The sequence below is a fragment of the Bos indicus genome, chromosome 23, assembly GCF_029378745.1.
Source record: "Bos indicus isolate NIAB-ARS_2022 breed Sahiwal x Tharparkar chromosome 23, NIAB-ARS_B.indTharparkar_mat_pri_1.0, whole genome shotgun sequence".
NCBI classification, from domain to species: domain Eukaryota; kingdom Metazoa; phylum Chordata; class Mammalia; order Artiodactyla; family Bovidae; genus Bos; species Bos indicus.
The window spans coordinates 19,269,669-19,296,328 of record NC_091782.1 but is presented as its reverse complement, the minus strand read 5'-3'; the positions used below and the strand labels follow the sequence as shown (position 1 = coordinate 19,296,328).

Here is a 26,660-nt window from a genome sequence, read left to right as displayed (position 1 = left end):
GCCCAACTGTCAGCTCCCTGAGGACAAGGGCGCCATCAGCCTTGCCTGGCATGAAGTAGCTTTTCCATAAATATTTGTGGAACTGAACTGAATTTACATCCTCTCTTTATCACATCAACCAAGAGGAGTGTGTTCTTTTTTCTGCCAGCATTTCGAAAGTTTCTGGGGATGTTTCCAAATAATTAAAGTTGCTCCCATTAGGCCTCAAAACTTGTTATCGAATTATTTCTAAAATGCTCTGAATATTTCCTTGCTTTATTAACAAAATACAGCAAACATAATGTAACCTCTCCTTGATGTCCTGGGTGTATTCATCAGCTGTGAGTTTGCCTGCACTAAGAGCTTCAACAAGAAAGCTGGTTTCTCTCCGATGTGACAATGCAGGAATGAATAGTCCAGGATGCCCTCGGTGACTCCATAGGGTCGGGGATCCAAACTCTTTACATCCTTTGCTGTAACCGCTAGGTGATTCCCTGTCCCCTGAGACTGTATCCCAGCCCATGAGAAGAGCAGCAAAATGGCAGAGCTTGCTGATCTGGTACATCCCACTTCTGCTCCTAGTCCAAGGGCTACAACAGCCAAGCCTCGCAGTACGAGACCCAGTGGTGTGGTCCATAGAAAACCTGGGGATTCCATTTCTAAGAGAAGGGGAAATTGAATGTTAGGGACAGTGTCTGCCACAACCATCTTGGTAAATGGAATCATGCTCCTCTATTGTGCTTTGTGGTTCCTGAAATGACAGCTGAAATGTGCAAGAAAGACTCGTTAGCAAAGACCAGACTGCTGGAGGTGACTGGTTCCTCAGACCCTACTAGGTCCCTAGTCTGTCTCCCAATATTATACACATGCTTCTAGTGGCCCTAATTCTTGATCTGCTAAGAGTTAGAAAACCAACCACCGCAACTGTTTAGAATTATATGTGCTAAACACATACACACACATCAGATGGGAGGTGAGCAGATGTGGTTAGTAAGATGGGCCTTGGAGCCCAGTCGTGTGGGTTTGGATTCCTGACCTACCATTCACATTGTGATCTCAAGCAAGTCACCTAACCTCTCTCAGTTTTTTCATCTGTAAAATGGGAATAACAATAGTAACTTACTTCACTGGGCTGTTATGAGGACTAAATAAGTTTTTATATATCAAGTAGCTTACCTGGTATACAGCATATGCCCAAGAAGGGACAGCTATCATTATTAATATGAAGTAAGTTACTGATTCCACAGGTCGAGTGGCAAAGACACTCGTTTGGTTTCTTTGTTGGTGGTGGTGGTGTTTTTGCTTTTATTTCTTTTTGGGTCGTGCCGCTTGGCTTGCAGGCCCCTGAAGTGAATGCATCAAGTCCTAATAACCACTAGACCACCAGGGAATCCCCAAACCACCAGGGAATTCCCAACTCTCCTTTGAAGTAAGCTTTATGAGCTTTAGGGCAGTACCTTTCACTGCTCAGAGGCTCTCGTCCCTCATCCCCAGGATCTGGGCTAAAGCCGCTGGAAGCCAGAGGGCCAGAGAAATGGAGTGTCATGGTGAACTGGAATCAACTTGAATTTTGATATGTTTTATCTCACTCACATCCTGCATGCATTTTTAATGGCGTCTCAAAGACGAGCACAGGAAGCCAAGAGCAAAGGCAAATTGCATTAACGATAAGATTCCCGATTCTGTGTTTACTTTTTCACTCTGCAGACATCCTTACAGACAGACAGTGGCTGGCCCCATTTCAGGAAGGGATAATGGAAACCTGTGTTCTAATTTATTAAACACTTATTGCATAAAGGGCTTCTCATCATATGTCTCTAGACCAAAGCCAGAGTGACCAACTCTGTCCCTAAAAGCCTGAACGACAAGAAGCAAGGAAGCCACAGGGCACTGAGACGCTCTGGTGAATGAGTGGCGTTGCAGCCAGGAGCTGCAGCCATTACGGATGCCAGTCTTTTAGGATGTGTTCTTGAAGACAACGTACTTTTGCATCCCCAAATCCCACACATAGGCAGGGTCTACCCAAATACCTTTGTGAAAGGGGAAAGATAAGATGACAGACTTAACTGTAGAATACATGTGCACGCGTCCGTGCATGCTAAGTCACTCCAGTCGTGTCCGACTCTTTGAGACCCCATGGACTGTAGCCTGCCAGGCTTCTCTCTCCATGGGATTCTCCAGGCAGGAATACTGCAGTGGGTTGCCATTTCCTACTCCAGAGGATCCTCCCGACCCAGGGATCAAGCCCACATCTCTTACGTCTCCGGCATTGGCCAGCAGGTTCTTTACCACTACCGCCACCTGGGAAGCCCTTAGAATACACATAAAACACAAAACAAAGCAAAGAGAGGTGTTTTCTGGCAGTCTAGTGCTTAGGACTCAGTGCTTTCACTGCTGTGGCCCAGGGTTCAATCCCCGATCAGGGCAATGAGATCCTGCAAGCTGTGAGTTGGCAGCCAAAATAAAAATTTTAAATAAAATTTAAAAAGCAAAGAGAAGTAAAAGTAGTATCAGAATAAAGCACCTTGATGGCAGAGTCATGTGCGTGATAAGACACATGTGCATTTTTAAGACACAGAGTTCCAACTGTCACAGCATAGTGCTAGTCTTTGAAATTCTGATTAATCAGGGAATGCCAATGCCTTAAAATTTCCTGTTTTGATGTGTTCCAAGGAACTGGACTGAATTGTCTCATATTATCTTATAGCTTCTTATTTTGCATTTTAGTTATTAATTTTTCAGTAAGAAATGCACTTACACCACTTGCAAACACCATAAAAAGATAGCTCAGCTGGTAAAGAATCCACCTGCAAAGTGGGAGACCCCAGTTCGATTCCTGGGTCGGGATAGGCTACCCACTCCAGTATTCTTGGGCTTCCCTGGTGGCTCAGATGGGGAAGGAATCCGCTTGCAATGTGGGAGACCTGGGTTCAGTCCCTAGGTTGGGAAGATCCCCTGGAGGACGGCATGGCAATCCACTCCAGTATTCTTGTCTGGAGAATCCCCATGGACAGAGGAGCCTGGCGGGCTGCAGTCCGTGGGGTCTCAAAGAATCGGACACAATGTGCAACTAAGCACACACAGCTTGCCAAATCAGAACTCTGAAAAAGTATACAAAGAGGGGCTTTCCTGGGGGCCCAGCGGTTAAGAATCGGCCTGCTAATGCAGGGGACATGGGTTCGATCCTGGTCCAAAAAAATTCCACATGTGACGGGGCAACTAAGCCCGTGGGCCACGACTACTAAGCCCACACTCTAGAGCCCGTGCTCCTCAACAAGAGAAGCCACCGCAAAAATAAGTAAATATGAGTGGCCCACTGTGCCCAGATCATGCTAGCCCTCTTCACACGTGATTAGTACACAAACCAGAATGAGGAGACTTGAAAGTGCCAGATGGATCAGACACTCAGCTGTTGCATTCTGTCTCCCAGAATCATGAGAAACAAATGTCTTCGAAGCGTCTTTGATGAGCAGAACAAGGTAACAAGGGGAGTGTGTGGCTGACATCACTGACTTAGGGTGGCAGATGCATGCCTGCAAATCCAACTGGAATGTTCACCTTGGCCAGGCTTAGCATATACTCCCCCCCTGGACAGGGCTTGTTGCAACTAGAGAAAGCCCGAGTGCAGAGACAAAGACTCAGCACATGCAAAAGTAAAAAAATAAATACATTTTAAAAGTAGACAAGGAAAGCCTCCTTCCCACTGTACCCATGACTGGAACGGGCCCACCTCACCTGCTCCGGCAAAACTACTGTTCTTCCTTTTGTATCCCTTTCTGAGTGCTACAAGCAAATACAGATGTGTGTTTCTTTCCCGTCTGTTGTACACAGCAACAGCATACACTCACACTATTCTTTTCAATTTTGGAGATCTTTTCATAGCATTTCATACAGAATTTCTTTATTCCAGGTTCTCTCAAGGAAGGAAAAAACACTACACACGAGCCCCTGGCCTTGGTCAACTCTGATAGGAGAATGGATTCTTTTTTTTTAAAAATCAAAGTACAGTTGATTTACAATATTGTGCTAGTTTCAGGCGTACAGCAAAGTGATTCAGTTATACATGTATTTTTTAGATTATTTTCCATTATAGGTTATTATAAGACATTGAATACAGTTCCTGTGCTATACAGTAAATCTTTATTGTTTATCTATTTAATGTATAATAGCTTTTTTAAGCCCATACTCCTATTAATCCCTCCCCCGCTTTCTCATTTAGTAACTATAAAGGTAATTATCTAAGTTTGCTTTCTCTGTGAGTCTGTGTTTTGTATTATTATTTTTGTATGTAAATTACAGTCATTTGTATTATATTTTAGATTCCACATAAGCGATATCACATATTATTTGTCCTTCTTTGTCTGACTTAACTTCACTAAGTATAATATTCTCAAGGACTCCCTGCTCTGCTGCTGCTAAGTCGCTTCAGTCGTGTCCGACTCTGTGACCCCACAGATGGCAGCCCACAAGGCTCCCCCATCCCTGGGATTCTCCAGGCAAGAACACTGGAGTGGGTTGCCATTTCCTTCTCCAATGTGTGAAAGTGAAGTCGCTCAGTCATGTCCAACCCTCAGCGACCCCATGGACTGCAGCCCACCAGGCTCCTCCATCCATGGGATTTTCCAGGCAAGAGTACTGGAGTGGGGTGCCACCAAGGACTACCTATGTTACTGCAAATGGCAATTTTTCATTATTTGTATGGATAACATTTCATGTACACATACCACACCTTATTTCTTGATTGTGCTGGGTCTTAGCTGTGTTGCATGGGATCTTCCATCTTCCTTGCAGCATGTTTGATTTTTTTTTAGTTGCAGCCTGAGAACTCTTAGTTGCAACACGTGGGATCTAGTTCCCTGACCAAGGATTGAACCAAGGTCCGCTGCATCAGGAGCGAGGAGTCTTAACTGCTGGACCACCAGGGAAGTCCCTATACCACATCTTCTAAAAGATCAAAACTCTAACTCAAAAAGATACATGCATCCCAATGTTCATAGCAGCAATATTTAGAATAGCCAAGACATGGAAGCAATCCAAGTGCCCATCATAAGATGACTGGCTTGAGAATGGATTCTTAATTGAGCAGCCCTTAGGAAAGCTCCCTAGACACTCCCTTCAGTAAGCACTGTTGGCTAGTCAAGCACACTGCCGAGTCACAGGACTGGGCTCCTTGATACGCTCCCTGTATGACTTACCTGCTCTTCCCTCTGCACAGAGCACCAAGGCATCTCAGGCCCATGACACAACCCTATCATTCATAACCACGCTTAAATGAAACTGCTTAATCTTCAGCTGCTTTGCAATGTACATGCTCTTCTTCTAAAATTAGAGAAATGTGTATTAAATACTGCTGCTGCTGCTGCTGAGTCACTTCAATTGTGTCCACCTCTTTGCGACCCCATGAACTGCAGCCCACCAGGCTCCTCTGTCCATGGGATTCTCCAGGCAAGAATACTGGAGTAGGTTGCCATGTCCTCCTCCAGGGGATCTTCCCGACCTAGGGATGAAACCTACATCTCTATGTCTCCTGCATTGGCAGGCAGGTTCTTTACCACTAGCATCACCTGAGAAGCCTGTAATAAATACTGCTTTTTAAAAAATCAATATCTCAGTGATGGTGTTCTGTTACACATGACCTGCAACTTTTGAGTCCTTTTCCCCACTGTCTAAAATAAATGCCTCTAAATTCATTCTTTTTTTATTTTTTGCCAGGCTTCACAGTTTACTGGGTCTTATTTCCCCGACCAGCAATTGAACCCATGTCCTTAGCAGTGAAAGCATGGAGTCCTAACCACTGGACCACCAGGGACTTCCCTCATCCTATTTCTGATGCATTTCACCGTCAGTTGCAGATATCATAACACTTTACCCCAACAGTTCAGTATTCATATCAACTAGATTCAAATTGCTTTCGTTTTTTTAATTATAAACCATACACTTTTTAACTGAAGCACAGTTAAATCGATTTACAATGTTGTGCTAACTCCTGCTCTACAGCAACGTGATTCAGTTGTACATACATATATTCTTTTTCATATTCTTTTCCATCACAATTCATCACAGGATACTGAATATAGTTCCCTGTGCTATACAGTAAGGCCATGTAGTTTATCCATTCTCTATACAGTAGTTGGCGTCTGCTAATTCCAACCTCCCCAATCCACCCCTCCCTTAACCCCCTCCCTCTATGCAACCACAAGTGTGTTCTCTGTGTCTGTGAGTCTGTTTCTGTTCACCGTGAAATGTTTTGACATGAGTTTTGACAAACACTTACTATACTTCAGTAAGCCAAGATAGTGATGTTGTACTCTTTTCTACACGCCAATCAGGCGAAGACTGCTCTGCTAGGGGCTGCAGCTGAGACGGTGAGCAAAGAGCCCATAAGACTCAACATCAGAGGTCTTGCTTTCACTTAAGGATGCACCGTAGGACAGAGTGCACAGAAAAATGCCACGCCCTGAGCTATCAGAAGTCCAGCTGGGAAGGGCAAACGGGAGACGTGGAAAACTCCCAGGATTAAAACCCAAACAGACCCACAGAAACCAGAAACCCTGAAAAGGGTCTGAATTAAAGTCTGAGTGCTTAACTGGCTGTTTACCTCTACCATCACCTTTTCTACTTTCTTAGCACCTCCTGCCCCCAAGCACAGGTCATTTTATGTACCTCTGACTCTTGCTACAGGTGGCATGCAAAGGTGTGGCTAAGAAGTCATGGAAGGGCTTCCCTGGTAGCTCAGTGGTGAAGAATCTGTCTGCCAGTGCAGGAGACACGGGCTTGATCCCTGGTCAGGGAAGATCCCACATGCCGCAGAGCAACTAAGCCCCTGTGCAACAACTTCTGAGCCTGTACTCTAGGGCCTGGGACCCACAACTACTGAAGCCCGAGTGCCCTATATCCGATGCTCTGCAACAAGAGAAGCCACTTCAATGAGAAGCCTCAGCACCAAACTAGAGAGTAACCCCTGCTCGCTGCAACTTGAGAAAAGCCTGTGCAGCAACAAAAACCCAGCACAGCCAAAAATAAATAATTTTTTTTAAAAAATAGGAAGTCATGGAAAACAGCCATGGGAAAACTGACTCAAGATGTCACAACCTAATTCATTGTGTCATATGAAGAAAAGATCTGTCAGCAGAAGACACATGGACTCTAGAAGCATGGGGTCTGCAAAGGAGAAGACCAAGGATCAAGAACGCAAGAGTGTGTCTTCAGCCCTGTCCAGGGGAGAGTATATGCTAAGCCTGGCCAAGGTGAACATTCCAGTTGGGTTTGCAGGCATGCATCTGCCACCCTAAGTCAGTGATGTCAGCCACACACTCCCCTTGTTACCTTGTTCTGCTCATCAAAGATGCTTCGAAGACATTTGTTTCTCATGATTCTGGGAGACAGAATGCAACAGCTGAGTGTCTGATCCATCTGGCACTTTCAAGTCTCCTCATTCTGGTTTGTGTACTAATCACGTGTGAAGAGGGCTAGCATGATCTGGGCACAGTGAGCCACTCATATTTACTTATTTTTATGATGTTTATTGATTTACGGCTGCACTGGCTCTTCATTATCGTGCACAGGCTTTCTCTAGTTGTGACGATTGGGGGCTACTCTCTGCTACTCTCATTGCAGTGGCTTCTGTTGTTGAGCACAGGCTCAACAGGGAGTGTGGGCTTCAGTAGCTGGGATATTTCCGGACCAGGAATGCAACCCATGTCCCCTGCATTGGCAGACAGATTCTTAACCACTGGACCACCAAGGAAGTTCTTTTTTTTTTTTTAATTTTTTTTTTTTGGCCAAACCACATGGCTTTTGGGATCTCAGTTGGACCAGGGATCAAGTCTGACAGTTAAAGTGTCAAGTCCTAACTACTGGACCACCAGGGAATTCCCACACTCTCTTTTTGTCTTTATCCTTAGAAGATATTTATTTGAAATACTGTTCCATCAAAAAAAGAAAAAAAGATTTTTACTGGTTGTATATGGAATTCCGGATTGACAAGGTGTTTTGTTTTGCTTTTTAAGCACTTTAAAAATGCCTTTCCACTGTCTTCTGGCTTCTATTGTGGCTATCTAACATAATTTTAAAATATTATAGACACCAACTCGATGGATGTGAATTTAAGCAAACTCCAGGAAATAGTGGAGAACAGAGGAGCCTGGCATGCTACAGACCATGGAGTCACAAAGAGTCGGACATGACTTAGCGACTGAAAAACAACAAGCTAACGGTCTCTTGTCTCTTTTCTCCACCTTAAAATACCAAGCTTCCAAAGGACGGAGGGGGGGCCACATGTATACATCATTATGTTTTTGTTTAAGGTTTGTGTTTTAAGATTTGAGACATGAGACTAACTAAGACTATTAGATGAGATAAGGGTCTATATGGATTGCCTTTAGAACTCAAATACAGCCCAAGTTTCAGGATTTCAACCATTTCCCTGCAAATGACCTTACTCATGCCAGCCCCCTCCTTCCATCACGCTCAGACGGCAGAATCCCAACCCTAACTACATCCAGTAATCTATGTGCTCTGTGCACGCACCTGAGAAGCTAAGCATGGATGGAGAAAATCCCATTGTGCTGATCAGTCTCCGTTTAAATCAAAGACCTCAAATCTTAAATGAGCAGCCAACACTGCAGCTAATCCTACCACACTTGCTTAGTAAATCTTCTCTCTTTCCAGGTGGCAATTTCACCTCTTCACCTCACTGCATACTGATGAGGAAATAGATGTCTGAGGATGAGTCGTCTCTAGATTTTCCAGCCCTAGATCCTCTGACGCACTGCATTTGTATCCACCTCTCCTCATCTTACTGTGATGGAAGGAGTGTCCTTGCTTGTGGCTACACTTTGCACTGAACTTTTCAATCCCCTCTAGTACTTAAAAACTTGGCTGCTACAATAATACCCTCATTCTCTTGCTTTGTCAGTTTCTTCTCTGTACTGGATCACACCCATGTGCATACAAAGACTTAATGTTGCTGCTCTTAAAAATAAATACATTTCCTAGAGCCCACAACCCCTTCCAGACTCTTTTTTTTTCTGCTTCTCTTTTTCTGCAAACTCACTCCCAAGTTGTCTCTATTTCCTTTCTCTGCCTTCTCGTCTCCCCTTCTCACTCACTCCAATTGGCCCTTCCATCCCTCCATCCCACTGAAAGTTCTCCCACTTTGCCCAATCCATTCATTAGGTCTCTGCTCTCATCTTGCTCAGCCATCAGCAGCACTTGATGCAACCGGCCACTCCCTCCTACTGGAATATCATCTTCTCTTCTCCAGGCTTCGGTATGACCTCACTCCTTCCAGTTTTCCTCCTGACTCTCATCACTTTCTCAAGTTTCCCTCCAGCACCTCGGAATACAGGGCCAGGACATGACTCTCCTCTCTTCTCCTCCATCCTGCTCTTCCAATAGGCGATCTTAACTTATCCAGGAGCACCAGCGTACCAATGACTCCCAAATCTATAGCCACAGCCCCGATCTTCCTTCTGCACTTCTGACTTTTATATCCACTGAGTTACATCTCTACTTGGATGTCTAAACTTAAATTTATTATGTCCAAAGCAAACTCTTGACTTCCCTTCCACAGACCTGCTTCTTCCTCAGGCTTTCGGAGGTCAGTGAATTGGCAACACTAGCTACCTAGCAGCAGGTCAGAAACTTAGAAGTTAGTCTTTTCTTTCCCTGGTGGCTCAATGAGGAAGATCCCCTGGAGGAGAAAATGGCAACCCACTCCAGTATTCTTGCCTGGGAAATCCCATGGATGGAGGAGCCTGGCAGTGACTTAGCGACTAAACAAAAAAAAGAAAAAAGAAATATATATATATATATGTGTGTGTGTAAAATCTCCACATATAGCCTGAATCCAACCACTTTTGAGCTCCTGTCCATCACTTCTTTCCTGAACAACAAGATTCTAACAGGTATCCCTGCTTCCTCTTTTGCCCCCACAGTTCATTCTCTCCCATTACAATGATCTTTCAAAAGTGTAAATCAGGGACTTCCCTGCTGGTCCAGTTGTAGAGAGTCCACCTTGCAGCACAGGGAACCCAGGTTCGATTCCTGGTGCGGGAACTAAGATACCACATGCTGCAGGGCAACCAAGCCAGCCGAGCCACAACCAGAGTCCGAGCACCACCACCAAGTTCCCACATGACTCAACGAAGATGCCTCCTGCCCCAACTAAGACCCTACACATCCAAATAATTTTTTTTAAGTGTGAATCAGATCATGTTGCTCCTCTGCTTAAAAACTGTCTCACAGAACATTTAATCTGTACATATATATATATATATTCTCCCCATTTCTGTCCTCTATAAAAAAAACCTAGAAACAAAGACCAACCCAGTAGCAATGAGCATCCCCAGCACCTAATTAGTAGTGCGGAACTATCATTTCTCACTAAAAGTAACTATGAGTTTTGGAAGCGGCTGATGCCAAGACTGGGGTAAGAAATGTCTGGGGTTGGCAAACTTTTTTCAAAGAGCCAGGCAGTCTTTTAGAGTTTGCTGGCCAAGAGGCAAAATCACGGAGATTATGAAGGTCCTTACGTCACCATCTAAAACGTAACCATTTTACGTAACAAGCGCGAGCATTCGGACGCCACGAAAGCTTGGATTCCCGATCCCAGGCGGCTCCGACCCTTCCAGCCCCGCCATCAGCGACCCCAGCCCTAGCCAACTCCCCAGAGCCTTGAGTGGCCGCGGAGATCCGCAGCCTGTGGTCCGCGCCGCCTCCGCGTCTCCTAGCAACAGGCAGACACAACTTCATCCTTGCTAGGACTCCCGGAGGGGCGGCAGGGAGCGAGCATGTATGCGCACATAGAGCTGCCAGCCTCACACACCCTGCTTTGGAAGAAAGGGGAGATCCCCAGAACGCCCAGTCCCAAGCAAGTCTTTGTCCTGACTATTCCCACAAGTCCTCTACCACACCCCTGTTACTCGAAGTGTGGTCTAGGAGACCATGGGTAGCAATAGCACTACTTAGGAACCTGTCAGAAATACAGAATTTCAACGTCATCCTAGACCTACCGAATCATTATCTACAGGTTGAACAAGATCCCAGGAGATCCCTACACATATTAACGTTTGAAGTGTTGCTTTCACAATCTAGATAAGGCAAAGCCATAAAAAAATACATCAACATAGGAACACCTCTTATAAATTGAACTTTTAACCTAGACACTAAAACACAGCCTTTACGATTTACAAGCAGAAGTTCCCAGAGCCGAGTTCCTTATGCTTAGTAAGGGTGAAAATCCCCTCGTGTCTCCTCTGACCATCGGTCTAGGATGGAATGCATCACTGACCTCAGGTTCCTGCTCTCGAGGTCAATGGGGAGATCGGGAAGGACAATTTCCATTCCCAGAATAAGGGCTTTGCTTCTCAGGAATAAGGCGGAAAGAGAAGGTTCAAACATAGGCGCCCTTGGCCTTGCCGAGGTCAGTCAGACAGAAACATAAGGGCAATCCCTACCCCAGGGAAGACCATACCCAAACCCAGCTAAATAGCTCCCAGGAAACAGACATCGTTTGTATTCTAAACCTGAAGTGAAATTCCTATGAGTATTAAGGCAGTGCATGAGAACTCCTGAGAGAAGTTCCCGGGTCAGTAACTTCCCTGTCTGGCACATTCTCTCCCGTATTCATCTATCCTGAGAAACTGCAGACCATAAATTTAACTTCCTCATCTGATGACAGTGGCAAATCAGAATAAGCACAGCCCAATCCTACAAGAACCATGTGGCTTAACTGGGAAATATTAAAAAGAGACCGATTTACCAGAGGATACGATATTCAAAAAAAAGCATTTTTAATGGCAAGGACAAAACAACAAGATGGGGAGAAAACTGTTTTTCAAACAGAAAACAACCCAAAATAAAATCCATGATACATACTACAACATGGATAAGCCTTGAAAACATTATGCTAAGTGCAAGAAGTCAGTCACAAAGACCATGTATTTTGTATGATTCAATTTATAGGAAATGTTCAGAATAGGCAAATCGTTAGAGACAGAAAGTAATTAGTGATTGCCTAGGGCTGGGAGGGATGGGGTAATTGGGGGTTAACAGGTAAAAGGTATGGGGTTTCTTTTGGAAGTGATGAAAATGATCTAGATATTCTAAAATATAAACAGCTAACAACTGTGAATGTACTAAAAGCCATTTGAATTGTACACTTTAAGTAGGTGACTTGTATGGTATGTGAACTATATTTCATTAAAGCTGTTTGGAAAAAAAAAATCTGTGGCTCCACTCTAGATCCACAATAGTCTAAAAATAAGGAGTTCCTACTATAACGCAGACTTTCTGGGCAAAATCTGAAGGGAAAAAAAAAAAGTTGACGTCAGTCCTGAGGAGAAGCCCTAGCTAGATTTCTCTAGCAAAATATTCCCATTTCAATTTGGGGAAGAATTTCACAGGCTTGTCTCAAGATCATGAATCTCACAGAAATCCCCATCTGGCTTTAGGTTCCTGTTCCAAAAACCCTGGAGAAACCAACATAGGCAAAACACACTTTCAAAACAACACCTTTCATCTGCGTGGGCAAGGAAACAGGGGCAAGGGAAGAAACAGGATAGATGTCTTGGGTTCCATCAGAATACGAAGTTGAGAACTCACTGTCACTATAGAAACTCAAGTCCAAAAAAAGACCACACATTTCCCAAGGCTAACTCGCTTCAAAGTCCCTAAATAACATAACTCACAACGAACGGAGGCCCGAAGAGCCCACTGGTTAGCTGAAGCCTTAGAGATGATCACATTAACCTCAGTGCTGTTTAGGCTTTAACTGAGGCAAATTCTCTTCTTGACCTGCTTAATTTCCCAAACCAAGAGCAGAGGGTGTCAAGAGAAGCCCGGCGAAGACCCTGGCTCCACCTGTGCCTCTGTTGGCCTCGTGGTCGAAGCCGTTACCATGGAGAGAAAGACAGAAAGGGAGGTGGAAAAGGTACCTCTCTTACCCTGAAGCAAAAACACACAAAAGCCTAGGGCACTGGGAGGCTGAGAGGAAGAGAAATCTCAGCAGCTATCAGCCAACAGCTTCATCCTGCCCTGACAACCCGGATTCCCTCTAATCCCCAGGCAAATTAAAAGACCAAATGTTATTAAGCAATTAATAATGGAACAGCTGCTGCTTGGCTTCTGTGCCTCCACTAAATTTCTGCTTCAACCCCTAAGAACAAAATGGCCATTTCCAATGCCAAGGACAAAGGAAAATGAGAAGTTCGTAGCACAGTGCCTGACACATACTATTTAGGTGTCAATAAATATTTGTTAGGGCTTCCCTGGTAGCCCAGACGGTAAAGTGTCTACCTACAATGTGGGAGACCCGGGTTCAATCCCTGGGTCTGGAAGATCCCCTGAAGAAGGAAATGGCAACCCACTCTAGTATTTTTGCCTGGAAAATCCCATGGACTGAGGAGCCTGGTAGGCTACAGTCCATGGTGTTGCAAAGAGTCGGACATACTGAGCAACTTCACTTTCTTTTCTTTTCACTTTCAAGTATCTGTTGAATGACTATTGAATGAATGTTGATATCACCTCCCTTAGCCATCTCTGCCTTCTTCTCTCAGCCTGGAAATACACACAGGTAGACATCAGGGCTTCCCATGTGGCTCAGTGATAAAGAATCCACTAGCCAATGTAGGAGGCATAGGAGACAGGGGTTGATCCCTGGGTCAGGAAGATCCCCGGGAGGAGGAAATGGCAACCCAGTCCAGTATTCTTGCCTGGAACATTCTATGGACAGAGGAGGGTGGCCAGCTAAACTGCATGAGGTAACAAAGATTTGGACATGATCCAATGACTGAGAACACACATACATACACCACACAGAATCCACACCTGTTCACTGCAATTCCATTTGTAACCTTGCAAAATTAATGAACATAAGAATTACTAGTATAATACAGATTTCTGGAGGGTACGGACTATTTAAATTTTTTTTTTTTCTTGGCTGCGGGGCGTGGCAGGTAGGAGTTCAGTTCTCTCACCAGGGATGGAACCCAGGCCCCCTACACTGGAAGCACAAAGTCTTAACCACTGGACCACCAGGAAAGTCCCCAGAGGGCAGGGATTTTTGTCAGTTTCATTACTGATGTACCTTAAGCACCTAAAAAATGCCTGGCATACAACAGGGTCTCAATGAATATTTGTTGAATGCCAGAATTAAGGGCCTACAAGGTCAGTTTTCATTCCAATCCCAAAGAAAGGCAATGCCAAAGAATGCTCAAACTACCGCACAATTGCACTTATCTCACACGCTAGTAAAGTAATGCTCAAAATTCTCCAAGCCAGGCTTCAGCAATATGTGAACCGTGAACTTCCAGTTGTTCAAGCTAGTTTTAGAAAAGGCAGAGGAACCAGAGACCAAATTGCCAACATCCTCTGGATCATCAAAAAAGCAAGAGAGTTCCAGAAAAGCATCTATTTCTGCTTTATTGACTATGCCAAAGCCTCTGACTGTGTGGATCACAATAAACTGTGGAAAATACTGAAAGAGATGGGAATACCAGACCACCTGACCTGCCTCTTGAGAAACCTATATGCAGGTCAGGAAGCAACAGTTAGAACTAGACATGGAACAACAGACTGGTTAAATAGGAAAAGGAGTACATCAAGGCTGTATATTGTCACCCTGCTTATTTAACTTACATGCAGAGTACATCATGAGAAACGCTGGGCTGGAAGAAGCACAAGCTGGAATCAAGATTGCCAGGAGAAATATCAAGAACCTCAGATATGCAGATGACACTACACTTATGGCAGAAAGTGAAGAGGAATTAAAAAGCCTCTTGATGAAAGTGAAAGAGGAGAGTGAAATGTTGGCTTAAAGCTCAACATTCAAAAAACGGAGATCATGGCATCTGGTCCCATCACTTCATGGGAAACAGATGGGGAAACAGTGGAAACAGTGTCAGACTTTATTTTGGGGGGCTTCAAAATCACTGCAGATGGTGATTGCAGCCATGAAATTAAAAGACGCTTACTCCTTGGAAGGAAAGTTATGACCAACCTAGACAGCATGTTAAAAAGCAGAGATATTACTTTGTCAACAAAGGTCCATCTAGTTAAGGCTATGGTTTTTCCAGTGGTCATGTATGGATGTGAGAGTTGGACTGTGAAGAAAGCTGAGCGCCGAAGAATTGATGCTTTTGAACTGTGGTGTTGGAGAAGACTCTTGAGAGTCCCTTGGATTGCAAGGAGATCCAACCAGTCCATCCTAAAGGAAATCAGTCCTGGGTGTTCTTTGGAAGGACTGATGTTGAAGCTGAAACTCCGATACTTTGGCCACCTCATGCGAAGAGTTGACTCACTGGAAAAGACCCTGATGCTGGGAGGGATTGGGGGCAGGAGGAGAATGGGGACAACAGAGGATGAGATGGCTGGATGGCATCACCGACTCGATGGACATGAGTCTGAGTGAACTCCGGGAGTTGGTGATGGACAGGGAGGCCTGGCGTGCTGCAATTCATGGGGTCGCAAAGAGTCGGACACGACTGAGCGACTGAACTGAACTGAATTGAATGCGCCAGGCCGCTTGTGTTATTAATAGGTGGACTCCTGCGGGCGCCTTCTTGCCAATCACTTCTACCTGGAGCCAGAAGCGGTCTTGAGTCCTCCTGCCGCCAGGGGTCGCTGTAGGAAACGCCGGGTCTCCTCTCGTTACTTCTATCCCTGCGATACCCTTTGACCTCGTGAAGTATTGCCCCCAGTTAAGATGGCCGCGTCGGTGGCAGCCGCAGCTGGGCGACTTCGGCGGGCCATTCGAAGGTCGCCCTCATGGCGGGGCCTTCGGGCGCTCTCATCGGAGGCCCCTCCAATCCAGGCCGCGGCCGTGCGGGACGCCTTCCTGAGCTTCTTTCGGGACCGCCATGGCCACCGCTTGGTGCCCTCCGCTTCCGTGAGGCCCCGCGGCGACCCCAGTTTGCTTTTCGTCAATGCAGGCATGAACCAGGTAGGGGCCGAACCACGCAGGTCTGGGCGGAGTTTGCAGTTTTTTTCCTTAGAGAAACGCGTTGCGGGATTGGGCAAGAGACGCAAAGGGTGGAGCTCCTACCTTTCGGGAAAAGAGAGCTTGTGCGTGATTGGGCAGAGTTTGGGGTGCAAATTAGGGCTTGGGGAGAACTCGATCGGAAACTTCGGAGTTAAGGTTTAGTTTTAGTTCCAGGAATGCCGGGTGAAGGTTGACTTTTAGTTCCAGGAATGGCGGGTGAAGGTTGACTTTTAGTTCCAGGAATGGGGGGTGTGGAGTCTCATGGGGGCAGACTGGTGGGGGAAGTCTGGCTTCATTTATTAGTTTTCTTAAAATAAAGATATCATTCATTAAAATAAATGTTTGTTGAGTACATGCTACTGTGCTAGCCTATGTGCTCTAAGCTTTCGACTTTGAGCACCACTTACCCTCTGTAGACTTGCCCTGTTTCTAGCCACCAACACATTCGTTCTCATTTTACTAGCAGAGTCTTTCATGATTTATTTGTCTGCTCAGACACCACCAGAGATGGGTGCTCCCAAGTTGCCCCCCTGGGCAAGACTTCACTGTACTCTCAGGGGGCACGGACAGCCCTCAATCCCAATCACCATCTCTATGCCCACTCCCTACGTTTCCCTTCTATTAGGGTATCTCTCTCCCCCTTCCTGTATTTCCAGTTCAAGCCAATCTTCCTGGGCACTGTGGATCCACGAAGCGAGATGGCAGGCTTCCGGCGGGTAGCCAACAGCCAGAAATGTGTGAGGGCTGGAGGACGCCACAGCGACCTGGAAGATGTGGGCCGAGACCTTTCCCATCATACCTTCTTTGAGATGCTGGGCAATTGGGCCTTTGGGGGTGAATATTTTAAGGTGAGTCCCCAGGAAGCCCTGGAGCTAGGAAAGGGTCAGTGGTCAGTCAAGAAAGGAGTCAAGGTTAATCCTGTCTCTACTGTTAGAGTCAGCCTAAGCAGGGCCTCATACCAGACACAGAGGCAAAGTGCTCAATGGACATATATAATAGAAATGTGTCTCGCTTCCCTGGTTGGGCTGTAAACTCCTTGAGGACCAAGACTGTGCCTCCTGCCTAATGGCTGATCAATAATTATTGTAAAGAAGTGGTTCAAATGCAGGAGTTAAAAGTCCTCTCAGGCTGAGGTGGGTAGGGGATTTCATGGAGAAGGTGGTGCCTGAAAGAAAATGGGATTTAGAAGCAAGGACACTTTCTATGCAGGAAAATCTCAGAAGCAGAAAGAGTCATGGCTTGTTCTGAAAACCAGGTGGGCAGTGGAAATGGTCTTGTCTTAAGCTGAGGGTGGAGCTCTTGTGGCTTGATGGGCACTTCAGTGGGGCCTTCTCACCCGTCTTCCTCTTCCCACTGGGTTTCCACTACAGGAGGAGGCTTGCAGCATGGCCTGGGAGCTGCTGACTCAGGTCTATGGGATCCCTGAGGACAGGCTCTGGGTCTCCTACTTTGGTGGGGACCCCAAGGCTGGGCTGGGCCCAGACTTGGAGAGCCGGGACATCTGGCTCAGCTTGGGGTGAGTCCACTCCCACTTATGTCCCACTCCTGGAGCACAAGAAAACTGGAAAATAGCCAACACCTGAGTTATACGCTCAGAGTCTCAGCGTATCCTGTGATACCGTCAGCCCTGTTCCTCCTCCTGCTGAGCTTAATGGAAGGGCTCTCCTGGCAGATAGCTGGGGTGGTGTGGGGGAGTCCCCAGCCTCTGCCTTTGTCTCCCACCATCCATCTGGCTTTCTTCTCAGGGTGCCTGCCAGCCGTGTGCTCTCCTTTGGGCCCGAGGAGAACTTCTGGGAGATGGGGGATACTGGGCCTTGTGGGCCCTGCACTGAGATACACTATGACCTGGCCGGTGGGGCAGGGGCCCCCCAGCTGGTAGAGCTTTGGAATCTGGTCTTCATGCAACACAACAGGTAATGGGTTGCTAGAGGAGGAGGGAAATCCCTGCCTGAAAGTGAAAAAGTTGGCAGTCAGGAGACTTTGATCCATTTGTTATGACAGCATTTGCAATGTGGCAGGCATATTTCTGGGGGCTTTCCTGGTGGCTCAGATTGTAAAGAATCTGCCTATAGTGCAGGAGACCTGGGTTCATTCCCTGGGTCAGGAAGATCCCCTGGAGAAGGGAATGGCTACCCCCTCCAGTATTCTTGCCTGAAGAATTCCATGGACAGAGGAGCCTGGTGGGCTACAAAGAGTCAGACATGACTGAGCAACTAACACTTTCAGGCATATTTGTAAACACTTTTCAGATAGTAACCAATTTAGTCCTCTTCCTTGCCCGTGACATTGCAACTAGACACTGTGGGTCTTTGGACTCTGCTCTCTTATCACAAGATGGAGTTGAATTTGATAATCTCTTAAGGTTTTCTACCAGCCTTGACGTGCCTCTTTATAAAGCAAAGAACTGTGTCCCAGAAAGTGGAGGTCTGGGTCCAGGCGAGGGCCCAATCACCTTTTATGAGAAAGGAGAGGACCCAAGGCTATCATCGTCCTCTTTGGGGGATGAGGGGGGTGAGATGATACTGCCCACTGGTTCCTCTCACTGTCGGCCCCCCGAATCCCTTCCTCATCCCTTTATGCCACTTGAGCATCATACCTGCAATCCTGTGGGGGGCCTCACCTGGCACCCCTTTCCCGTATAACTGACCAGAGAGGCAGACGGAAGCCTGCAGCCTCTGCCCCAGCGGCACGTGGACACAGGAATGGGCCTAGAAAGGCTGGTGGCCGTGCTGCAAGGCAGGCTCTCCACCTATGACACCGACCTGTTTTCCCCGCTGCTCGACGCCATACACCAGGTAAGCCCGCCTCTTCCCTTCCATAAGCCACTCTGACCTGCGGCTCACCACCACTGCTTTCTCCCTTTGTTGAGAACTCAAGGGTATTCCCGCCTGCAGGGACAGTGAGCAGCCGAGAATGCGATAGTGTCAGACGTGAGGCTCCAGTTCACGTTTACAGCCTGATACTGCCCCTCACTCTTTCCTCAGTAGTTGCGAGGCACGTACTTAGCTGTGGCACGTGAGATCTGAGTTCCCCAACCAGGGATCGAACCCAGGCCCCTGTATTGACCAGGGAAGTCCCTGATCACCACTTTTAAAAGACATTCCTGTTGCTGTGCGGAGGATGCACTGGAGGGCAACTGGAGTAGCAGCTGAGAAATTGGGAGGCTGTTTCATAGTTCAGATAAGGTGTGGCTTAGGCTGGTAGCAGAGGAAGTGGAGAAAAGTAGATGGATTTGAAAGATCTCTGGAAGTAGATGCAAAAGCCCCTACTGATGGATTAGATGCAGAGAGCAGAGCCAAGTCAAGGCTGGCCCCCAGGTTCTTGACTAATGTGAATGGCAGGGCCAGCAGCCGTGTCTCATCTCCTGCTTCCAGGGTTGCGGGGCACCCCCTTACTCAGGCCGCATTGGGGCAGCAGATGAGGGGCGCACAGACACAGCATACCGCGTGGTGGCTGATCACATCCGCACACTCAGTGTCTGCATCGCTGACGGCGTCTCCCCTGGGATGTCAGGCGCCCCGTGAGTCTGGAAGGGCTACAGTGAAGGGCAGGCTGCAGGGGAGAGGAGGGAGGGGATGGAGAGGCGAGTGGGGTTGAGATGGCAGGCGGAGGAGGAAGGGAGCATACACTCTGCGTTTTGCCCTCCCTTCTCCCCTCCTTGCTGACCCAGGGCTGCTGGGGGCTCGTATCTGGGCTCTGACCCCCTCTAGGCTGGTACTTCGTCGGATCCTCCGTCGAGCTGTGCGGTTCTCTACTGAGGTGTTGCGGGCACCACCTGGCTTCCTGGGCAGCCTGGTGCCTGTAGTGGTGGAGACACTGGTAAGGGCAGAATTTCATCGCCTCCCTGGGCCTCCCAGGGGACTCAGAGAGCCTGTCACTGAACCCAAACAGTGACCCTGCCCCGGTTCCCCACCCTAAGTGTCTAACCCAGAGTCTTCTCAGCGGGCTTACAGAAAGCAGGGAGCCTCCTTGCTCAGGCTGCTGAGCCTTTGACCTCGGGATCCCTTCTGCCTGTGTCATGCCCGCCCCTCCCTAAAGAAGCTGATTCCCCATTTGGACCCTCTGCCATCCATCTGCCTCTCTGAGCCCCCAAGGCAGGCGTCCCCAGGGAGGGCCAGGTGGAGGTGCAGAGTGTGCTCTTGCCTCTGACACCGCCTTGGGCCTCTGCACTGTCCCCAGGGAGATGCTTACCCAGAATTGCGGAGGAGCTCAGCCCAGGTACTGGACTCGGGTAGGCGAGGGAGGGGCTGACAAGAGTGGTGGGGAGAGGCTCTCCCTCTCAGAAGGCCCGGCTCCAGCCCTGCCCTGCCCCTGTTCAGATAGCCAGCCTGGTGTCGGAGGATGAGGCAGCCTTCCTGGCCTCACTGCAGCGTGGTCGGCGGGTCATCGAGCGGACCCTGAAGCGCCTGGGGCCTTCTGATGTGTTCCCAGGTAAGCAGGATGCTTGGCCGCGGTGTGAGGGCCCCACTTAGGTGAGCCAAGCCCAGGCCTTACATCCCCGGCCCGACGTCTCTCTCCCCTGCTGTCTCCACCACGCCCTGCTTCTCCTCACTTCTCTACTGCCCAAGCTGGCCCCGCCTCTGATCTCTACTTTCCAAGGCTGGCTGCAGGCTGAGAATGAACTGCCCTCCTCTGAAATGACATTTGCCAAGGGAGGACCCTGGGCTACCCCCAGCTCCTGCTTTGGAGCCTGAAGGTGACCCTTTTCTGGGGCCTGCCCAGCGCAGGGAGAGGACCCATGTGCTTGGCGTCCGGTGGCTTCTGTGGTCAGAAAAGCCCTGGCCCGTACTTCTTCCCACTCCCTCCCTCGATAGCCCTGACGCCCATCGTCTTCCTTCCTCAAAGCCGAAGTGGCCTGGTCCTTGTCACTGTCTGGGAACCTGGGGCTCCCCCTGGACCTGGTGGAGCTGATGCTGGAGGAGAAGGGGGTGCCGCTGGACACTGCTGGACTGGAGCGGCTGGCCCAGGAGGAGGCCCAGGTACTGGCTGGGCAGCCCCACCGGTTCTGTTGGGTCACAGCCCCTCCCTCAGTCCTGGGATCTTGTGGGAAGAGGGAAACGGGAGGCTGAAGTAGGGTCTGTCCCCTTGCTCAGCCCCCACCCGCAGCCCGCAGAGAGGAAGGCCAGTGCAGTGGGCCACACAGAGGAGCAGAAGGGGAGAGGCCAGCACGAGTCCTCAGAGGGGCCATCGGGGGCCCAGTGGGTCCTTGTCCTGAGACCCCTGCATGAGGGAAGGTTCACCAGCCAGCCCAGGGCCTCCAGCAGCCAGCCCAGCCCAAGGCCTTATTCCAGAGGGGATACGGGAAGCACAAGCTGTGTGGCGGAGGCAGGTCTCCACACAACCCCTCCTGCACATACGCCTGTCCCACAGCACCGGGCACTGCAGGCCGAGCCGGTTCAGGAGCAGGGACTGCGACTCAACGTCCACGCCCTGGGGGAGCTGCAGCGCCGAGGGGTGCCCCCAACCGATGATAGCCCCAAGTACAGCTACTCCCTGCAACCAGGCGGCAGTTACAGTGAGAGCCTGGGCTGAGGCGGGTGGCCCCGGGCTTGCCTGACCACGATTGGGAGGACAGACCAGCCACCAGGCCTGTGCCTTCCCCGGGGGAGCCGCCAGGGGTCGCTGTGGGTCCCGGCTGGAAGTGCCCCCCTACCCCTGCCGATTGGCTTCAAGGGAGGCGCGGGCCCAAGCCCCTGCCTGGCATTGATAAGCAGTCTCGGCCCTGGCAGAGTTTGGCACCTGTGAGGCCCAGGTGCTCCAGCTGTATACAGAAGATGGGACAGCTGTGGCCTCCATAGGGGATGGCCAGCACTGTGGCCTCCTCTTGGACAAAACCAACTTCTACGCTGAACAGGGAGGCCAGGCTTCCGACCGAGGCTACCTGGTGCTGGTGGGCCAGCAGGTGAGCCCCACCACCACCACCCGCAACGCCCGCCACACAGACACACACACACACACTCCCCAGTCCTCCTGAGCCAGAAGGAGAGGCGGCAGCACTCAGTGCCTCGGCCTTGCCCTTCCCCAGGACGTGCTCTTCCCAGTGGCCCGGGCCCAGGTCTGCGGAGGCTTCATCCTGCATGAGGTGGTGGCCCCGGAGCGCCTCAGGGTGGGGGACCAGGTGCAGCTGCACGTGGATGAGGTGAGGACCCCACCCCTGCTGTTTATCCTCCGTGTCCTGCAGCCCCTCCTCTCTCCCCACCCCACCCGCACCCGGGGCCCTGGGTGACAGAAGTGTTTCAGGCCTGGCGTCTGAGCTGCATGGAGAAGCACACGGCCATCCACCTGCTCAACTGGGCGCTGCGGCAGGTCCTGGGCCCCGGCACAGAGCAGCGAGGCTCCCATCTCAATCCCGAGCGGCTGCGCTTTGACGTGGCCACGCAGGTGAGCTGGGCACAGAGAAGCAGCCTTCACACAAGGCGACGGGCTTAGAGTCTGGTGGGGTGGGAGTTTGACCATAAGAGGGCTGGACTCCCCTCGCTCAGTCACTGGGGGACCTTGAGTCGGGGGGCTTTGCGTCAGGCCGCTCCTGCGCCAGTGAGGGTCAGGCGAGCCAGTGTCCAGAATCCTCTCGGCCTCCAGCCGCCCGGCTTCCTTGTCCCTGCTGTCACCCAGGCCGCTCTTGCTCAAGCCGAGCTGCCCTCTTCCTTATCTGTCACCCTGTCTCAGTGTCCATCTGGCTCAAATCCTGCAGGAAGTGCTCACTGAATCCCATTCCGCCTGATGACTCCCTCCTTGCTCCTGTGTCTCCCCCGTCCTGTATTTCTCTTCCCCTGGCTGCCCTCTCTCGTAAGCTCCTGAAGTACAGAGCCTCTGTCTTCTGTTTCTTTATCAACTTTCAGTGTCTAGTGAAAGGCCTGCTGCTTCCAATAGGCCCAGTTCCCGGGTAGCTTTCTAAGGGAAAGGACTGTCTGCTCCACAAACGTACTGAGTACGTGTTATGTGCTAGGCACCGTTCACTGTTGTGTACTAGCTTGGGGCTGGTTCAGTGAACACTGACTGCTTCTTCACGCATCACTCCCAGGCACGGGGCTGACTGCCTGTCTGTCTATTTCCCCCACAATCCCCCAGGCCCCATTGACCCCAGAGCAGCTCCGGGCAGTGGAGGTCACTGTGCAGAAGGCCGTGGGGCGGGATGAGGCTGTGTACATGGAGGAGGTGGCCCTGGCACGCACTGCCCACGTCCCCGGCCTGCGCTCCCTGGATGAGGTGAGTTGGAGGGGCCCTGTTGGTAGAGATCGTGTGAGTGAGCCCCCCACCCCGCCACAGACCTGTTAACAGATCTGTGCCTCTCACTGTCAGGTATACCCAGACCCTGTGCGGGTGGTATCCGTGGGGGTGCCCGTAGCCCATGCGCTGGACCCAGCCTCCCAAGCCGCACTGCACACCTCTGTGGAGCTATGCTGTGGGACGTGAGTCACTCCTCTCTGCCCACTCTGGCCTGGGTCCCTGGACCTCCTCCCTTCCCTCGTCCCTGGAGCCACCAGCCCCTGGTTTGGAGCTCCAGCTGCTCTTCTCTCTCGCATCATCACCCAGACCTCCTGCTCCCTCCCTCTGCCCACAGGCACCTGCTTCGCACAGGGGCTATAGGAGACCTGGTCATCATCGGAGAGCGCCAGCTCGTCAAGGGCATCACCCGCCTGCTGGCCGTCAATGGGGAGCAGGCCCAGCAGGTCAGCACACCAGTGGGGCCTGGGAGGCTTCTCTGGGTGTGGATGGGTCAGGGGGCACGCAGCTGATGCTCTCGGGCTGGGGAATGCCCAGCAGTAGACCCCGGATTCATACCTGTGCACTAAGCCATACCAGCTACTGCCAGCTGGCATCTGTTGTCATTATTTGATACCTTGATGAGTCTTGATTGTTAAATGTTTCTAACTTGTCCCTGCCCAGCAATAGGTCATGAACCCCTGTCTTGGGGAGAGCAGGTATGCCACACTCCCCTGACCATCCTGTGCCCTCCCTACAGGCCCGAGAGGTGGGCCAGAGGCTGGCCCAGGAGGTGGAAGCAGCCGCAGCTCGGCTGAGTCAGGGCAGCCGGCATGTGGCGGAGGCACATCGGCTGTCCAAGGACATGGGGCGACTTACCGACGTGAGGGCTACCCCCACCGTGGAGCTGCCCCTTCCACCTGGCCCTGTTCCGCTCCCCAACCCTGCCTGTCTCCCCCCAGAATCCCCAGCCCAGATATTTGTTGTTTGTCTGCAGGGGGACATGTAGGGAGTGTGACCTCTTCCCTGGCCCTGCTGGTCCCTGCCTCAGGGACCATGACTCAGTGGGGCCAGGGAGTGATATGCTGCTTCTGACCACAGGCCGTGGACACCGCCACGATGCCCCAGTGGCAGCGGCGGGAGCTTCAGGCCACACTGAAGGCGCTGCAGCGGCGTGCCAACACTGCCGTCCGGAAACTGGAAATGGGGCAGGTGAGAGGGGGTGCGGTGCACCCCACGGGGCAGATAGCAGGCACACCTGGCGAGCATCGGAGATGTCTAGCATGCACGCTGAGACACCCCCAGGCCTGGCGGGGAGTGGGGGTGGGTGGCAGTTGCTGCCTCTCCTGCCACCTGGGTGCCATCATCAGGTCATTCCCACACTTCTCTCTGCCAAACTGGGTCTCTCCCCCAACTCCCAAGCCTTTCTCAGACTCTCCCTCCAGGAAGCTGACTTGATTACGCCATTCAGCCCTAATTGCTCCTTGACTGTGGCTCCTCCTCCCTCCGCCCCCACTCACCCATCTGTGCTGCAGCCCTAGTCCCGTCACCTTCAGCGGCCCATGTGTAGGGGCCTGGAGCTAAAACGAAAGGGAGGAGGGAGGGAGGAGAAGAAGGACATAGAGGGGACCCAAAACAAGGCGGCCATTCTCGGCAGAACCCCTGGCACCTTTGCTGGGGGACGGAGGGCGTGGGAGGGGATTTCTGGGTTGGGGCTCAGTTCAGAAGTGGGGGCTGATTGCTTCCCAGCCCGACCCCTGCGCTGTTCTTCCTGCCTCCTAGGCTGCACAGAAGACCCAGGAGCTGCTCCAGCGGCACATGGAGGGGCCCCTGATTGTGGACACGGTTTCCACGGAGTCCCTCTCTGTAAGCGTTGGGCGTGGGGTGGGCCCAGGGTGTGGGGAGGGGAAGGTCCCAGCGGGGAGGAAGCTGGGAGCTGCGAGGTCGCCATCTGCCCTCCCCCGCACAGATGCTGGTGAAGGTGGTCCGGCAGCTGTGCACGCAGGCGCCCGGCACGTCCGTGCTTCTCCTCAGCCCCCAGCCCCTGGGGAAGGTGCTGTGCGCCTGTCAGGTGGCCCAGGTGAGGCGAGGCAGCCCCACCCACTCATCTCCCAGCCCAGCTTGCTGATCCCTTGTCTTATTCCTCCCACGTAAGAGAGCCACAGCTGGGTAGAGGTGATCTCTGAGGATGCCCCAGGATGGGGACAGGGCCACCTCCTTGTCCCTAACCCACACCCTCCCACCCCACCCTCAAAGGATTCCCTCAGTTCCCACCACCCCACCCTCCAGGCTGCATATTTCTTACAAATAGGTAGCAGCCATTCATCAACCTCTATACGTGCATTCCTGGCCCATCCGTCTCCTGTCTCCTCACCCACTTACCCACCCCCACCATGTGCCCGGCTTGCAAGAGGGTTCTACTCACTGTGACTCCACTCTCCAGGGTACGCTGAGCGGGAGGGGCAGAGAGGGCTGCTCTGCATCACTGCCCTTTCTGTTTCTGTCCCCAGAGTGCCACACCGGCCTTCACAGCAGAGGCCTGGGCGCTGGCCGTGTGCAGCCACATGGGGGGCAAAGCCTGGGGCTCTCGAGTGGTGGCCCAGGGCACTGGAAGCACTGCTGACCTGGAAGCTGCCCTCAGTGCAGCACGAGCCTATGCCCTCAACCAGCTCTGAGCAGGCTCATGCAGGGGCTCACACACTGAAGAGACTGCGGCCAGGGCAGTGCCTGGAGCCCTGAAGGAGCCAGCAGAACCTCCCCGGAGGCTCAGCAGAGGACTCAAGTCTGGAGGCCAAGCAGCTGAGCCAAGAGGGTGCCCTGGGCGGGGACCTGCACAGACACAAGAAGGTGGGGGCTGGGGAAGGCAGACGTGAGCCTGATCATAGACCCAGCGAGGTGAAGGTGAAGACCTACATGGCTGTTCTGGCTGCGATTGTTCATTAAAAAGTATTTTTCACAGGATAGGAAGCTCCAGAGGGCTTCCCAGGTAGCGCTAATGGTAAAGAACTCACCTGCCAATGCAGGAGATGTAAGAGACCGAGGTTTGATCCCTGGGTCGGGAAGATCCTCTAGAGAAGGGAATAGCTACCCACTCCAGTATTCTTGCCTGGAGAAGCACATGGACAGAGGAGCCTGGCGGGCTCTGGTCCATAGCGTTGCAAAGAGCCAGACACGACTGAAGCGACCTGGCACACACAGACAGGAAGCTCCAGGACATTCTTTCACCTAAAAAAAGCAGCCTTTTCCATCTCAGCAACCTGACGTGGGTGCCCCATCCCCAATTTGGCCCTTCACACTGGACTAGAAGGCCACCTGGCATCCAGATCTGAACTCCCCTTGTCACCACCACAAGCACTTGGCCAAGCCCGCTGTGCCAGCCTGTTCCGAGCACCCACAAAGGCCTCCCTAGCCAAGACTGAAAACTCAGGTGAAAGTCATGAGAGCTGGGCAGATCCTGTCTGGTGTCACTTATTTCATTAACAACTTCTCATTTTAA

The 26,660-nt window shown here is 50.8% G+C and overlaps 2 protein-coding genes across 4 annotated transcripts in view; one reads left to right on the top strand and one right to left on the bottom strand.

The window, feature by feature from the left end:
* The window catches only part of SPATS1 (spermatogenesis associated serine rich 1), a 35,294-nt gene extending 33,769 nt beyond the window's left edge, over positions 1-1,525 (bottom strand). Inside the window, exon 1 of the mRNA XM_070777611.1 lies at positions 1,437-1,525. Coding sequence (XP_070633712.1) covers positions 1,437-1,525 — 89 coding nt within the window. The remainder of the gene's footprint in view (positions 1-1,436) is intronic.
* A 14,150-nt stretch (positions 1,526-15,675) lies between these two features.
* Positions 15,676-26,660, top strand: AARS2 (alanyl-tRNA synthetase 2, mitochondrial). 3 transcript variants are annotated; one of them, XM_019986178.2, is made up of 22 exons: positions 15,676-15,922; positions 16,618-16,809; positions 17,332-17,477; positions 17,707-17,874; positions 18,612-18,756; positions 19,336-19,481; positions 19,672-19,780; positions 20,141-20,179; positions 20,281-20,392; positions 20,807-20,940; positions 21,332-21,476; positions 21,691-21,863; positions 21,987-22,100; positions 22,202-22,342; positions 23,030-23,167; positions 23,261-23,370; positions 23,523-23,631; positions 23,925-24,047; positions 24,266-24,376; positions 24,947-25,030; positions 25,134-25,244; positions 25,675-26,660. In XM_019986178.2, exons 1-22 carry the CDS (start codon positions 15,686-15,688, stop codon positions 25,837-25,839), a joined length of 2,952 nt encoding a protein of 983 aa, XP_019841737.2. In that variant the 5' UTR covers positions 15,676-15,685; the 3' UTR covers positions 25,840-26,660. The 3 variants fall into 3 exon arrangements, with proteins under 3 accessions (XP_019841737.2, XP_070634163.1, XP_070634164.1); XM_070778062.1 differs by having other exon boundaries at positions 21,676-21,863; XM_070778063.1 differs by lacking the exon at positions 25,134-25,244 and having other exon boundaries at positions 21,676-21,863.

Bases quoted from the DNA above. Each gene is read 5' to 3' on its own strand.
- AARS2 (XM_070778062.1), top strand. From the start codon at position 15,686: ATGGCCGCGTCGGTGGCAGCCGCAGCTGGGCGACTTCGGCGGGCCATT. The intron at 15,923-16,617 runs GTAGGGGCCGAA...CTGTATTTCCAG, and splicing joins TCAATGCAGGCATGAACCAG to TTCAAGCCAATCTTCCTGGG. The intron at 17,875-18,611 runs GTAATGGGTTGC...ATAACTGACCAG, and splicing joins GTCTTCATGCAACACAACAG to AGAGGCAGACGGAAGCCTGC.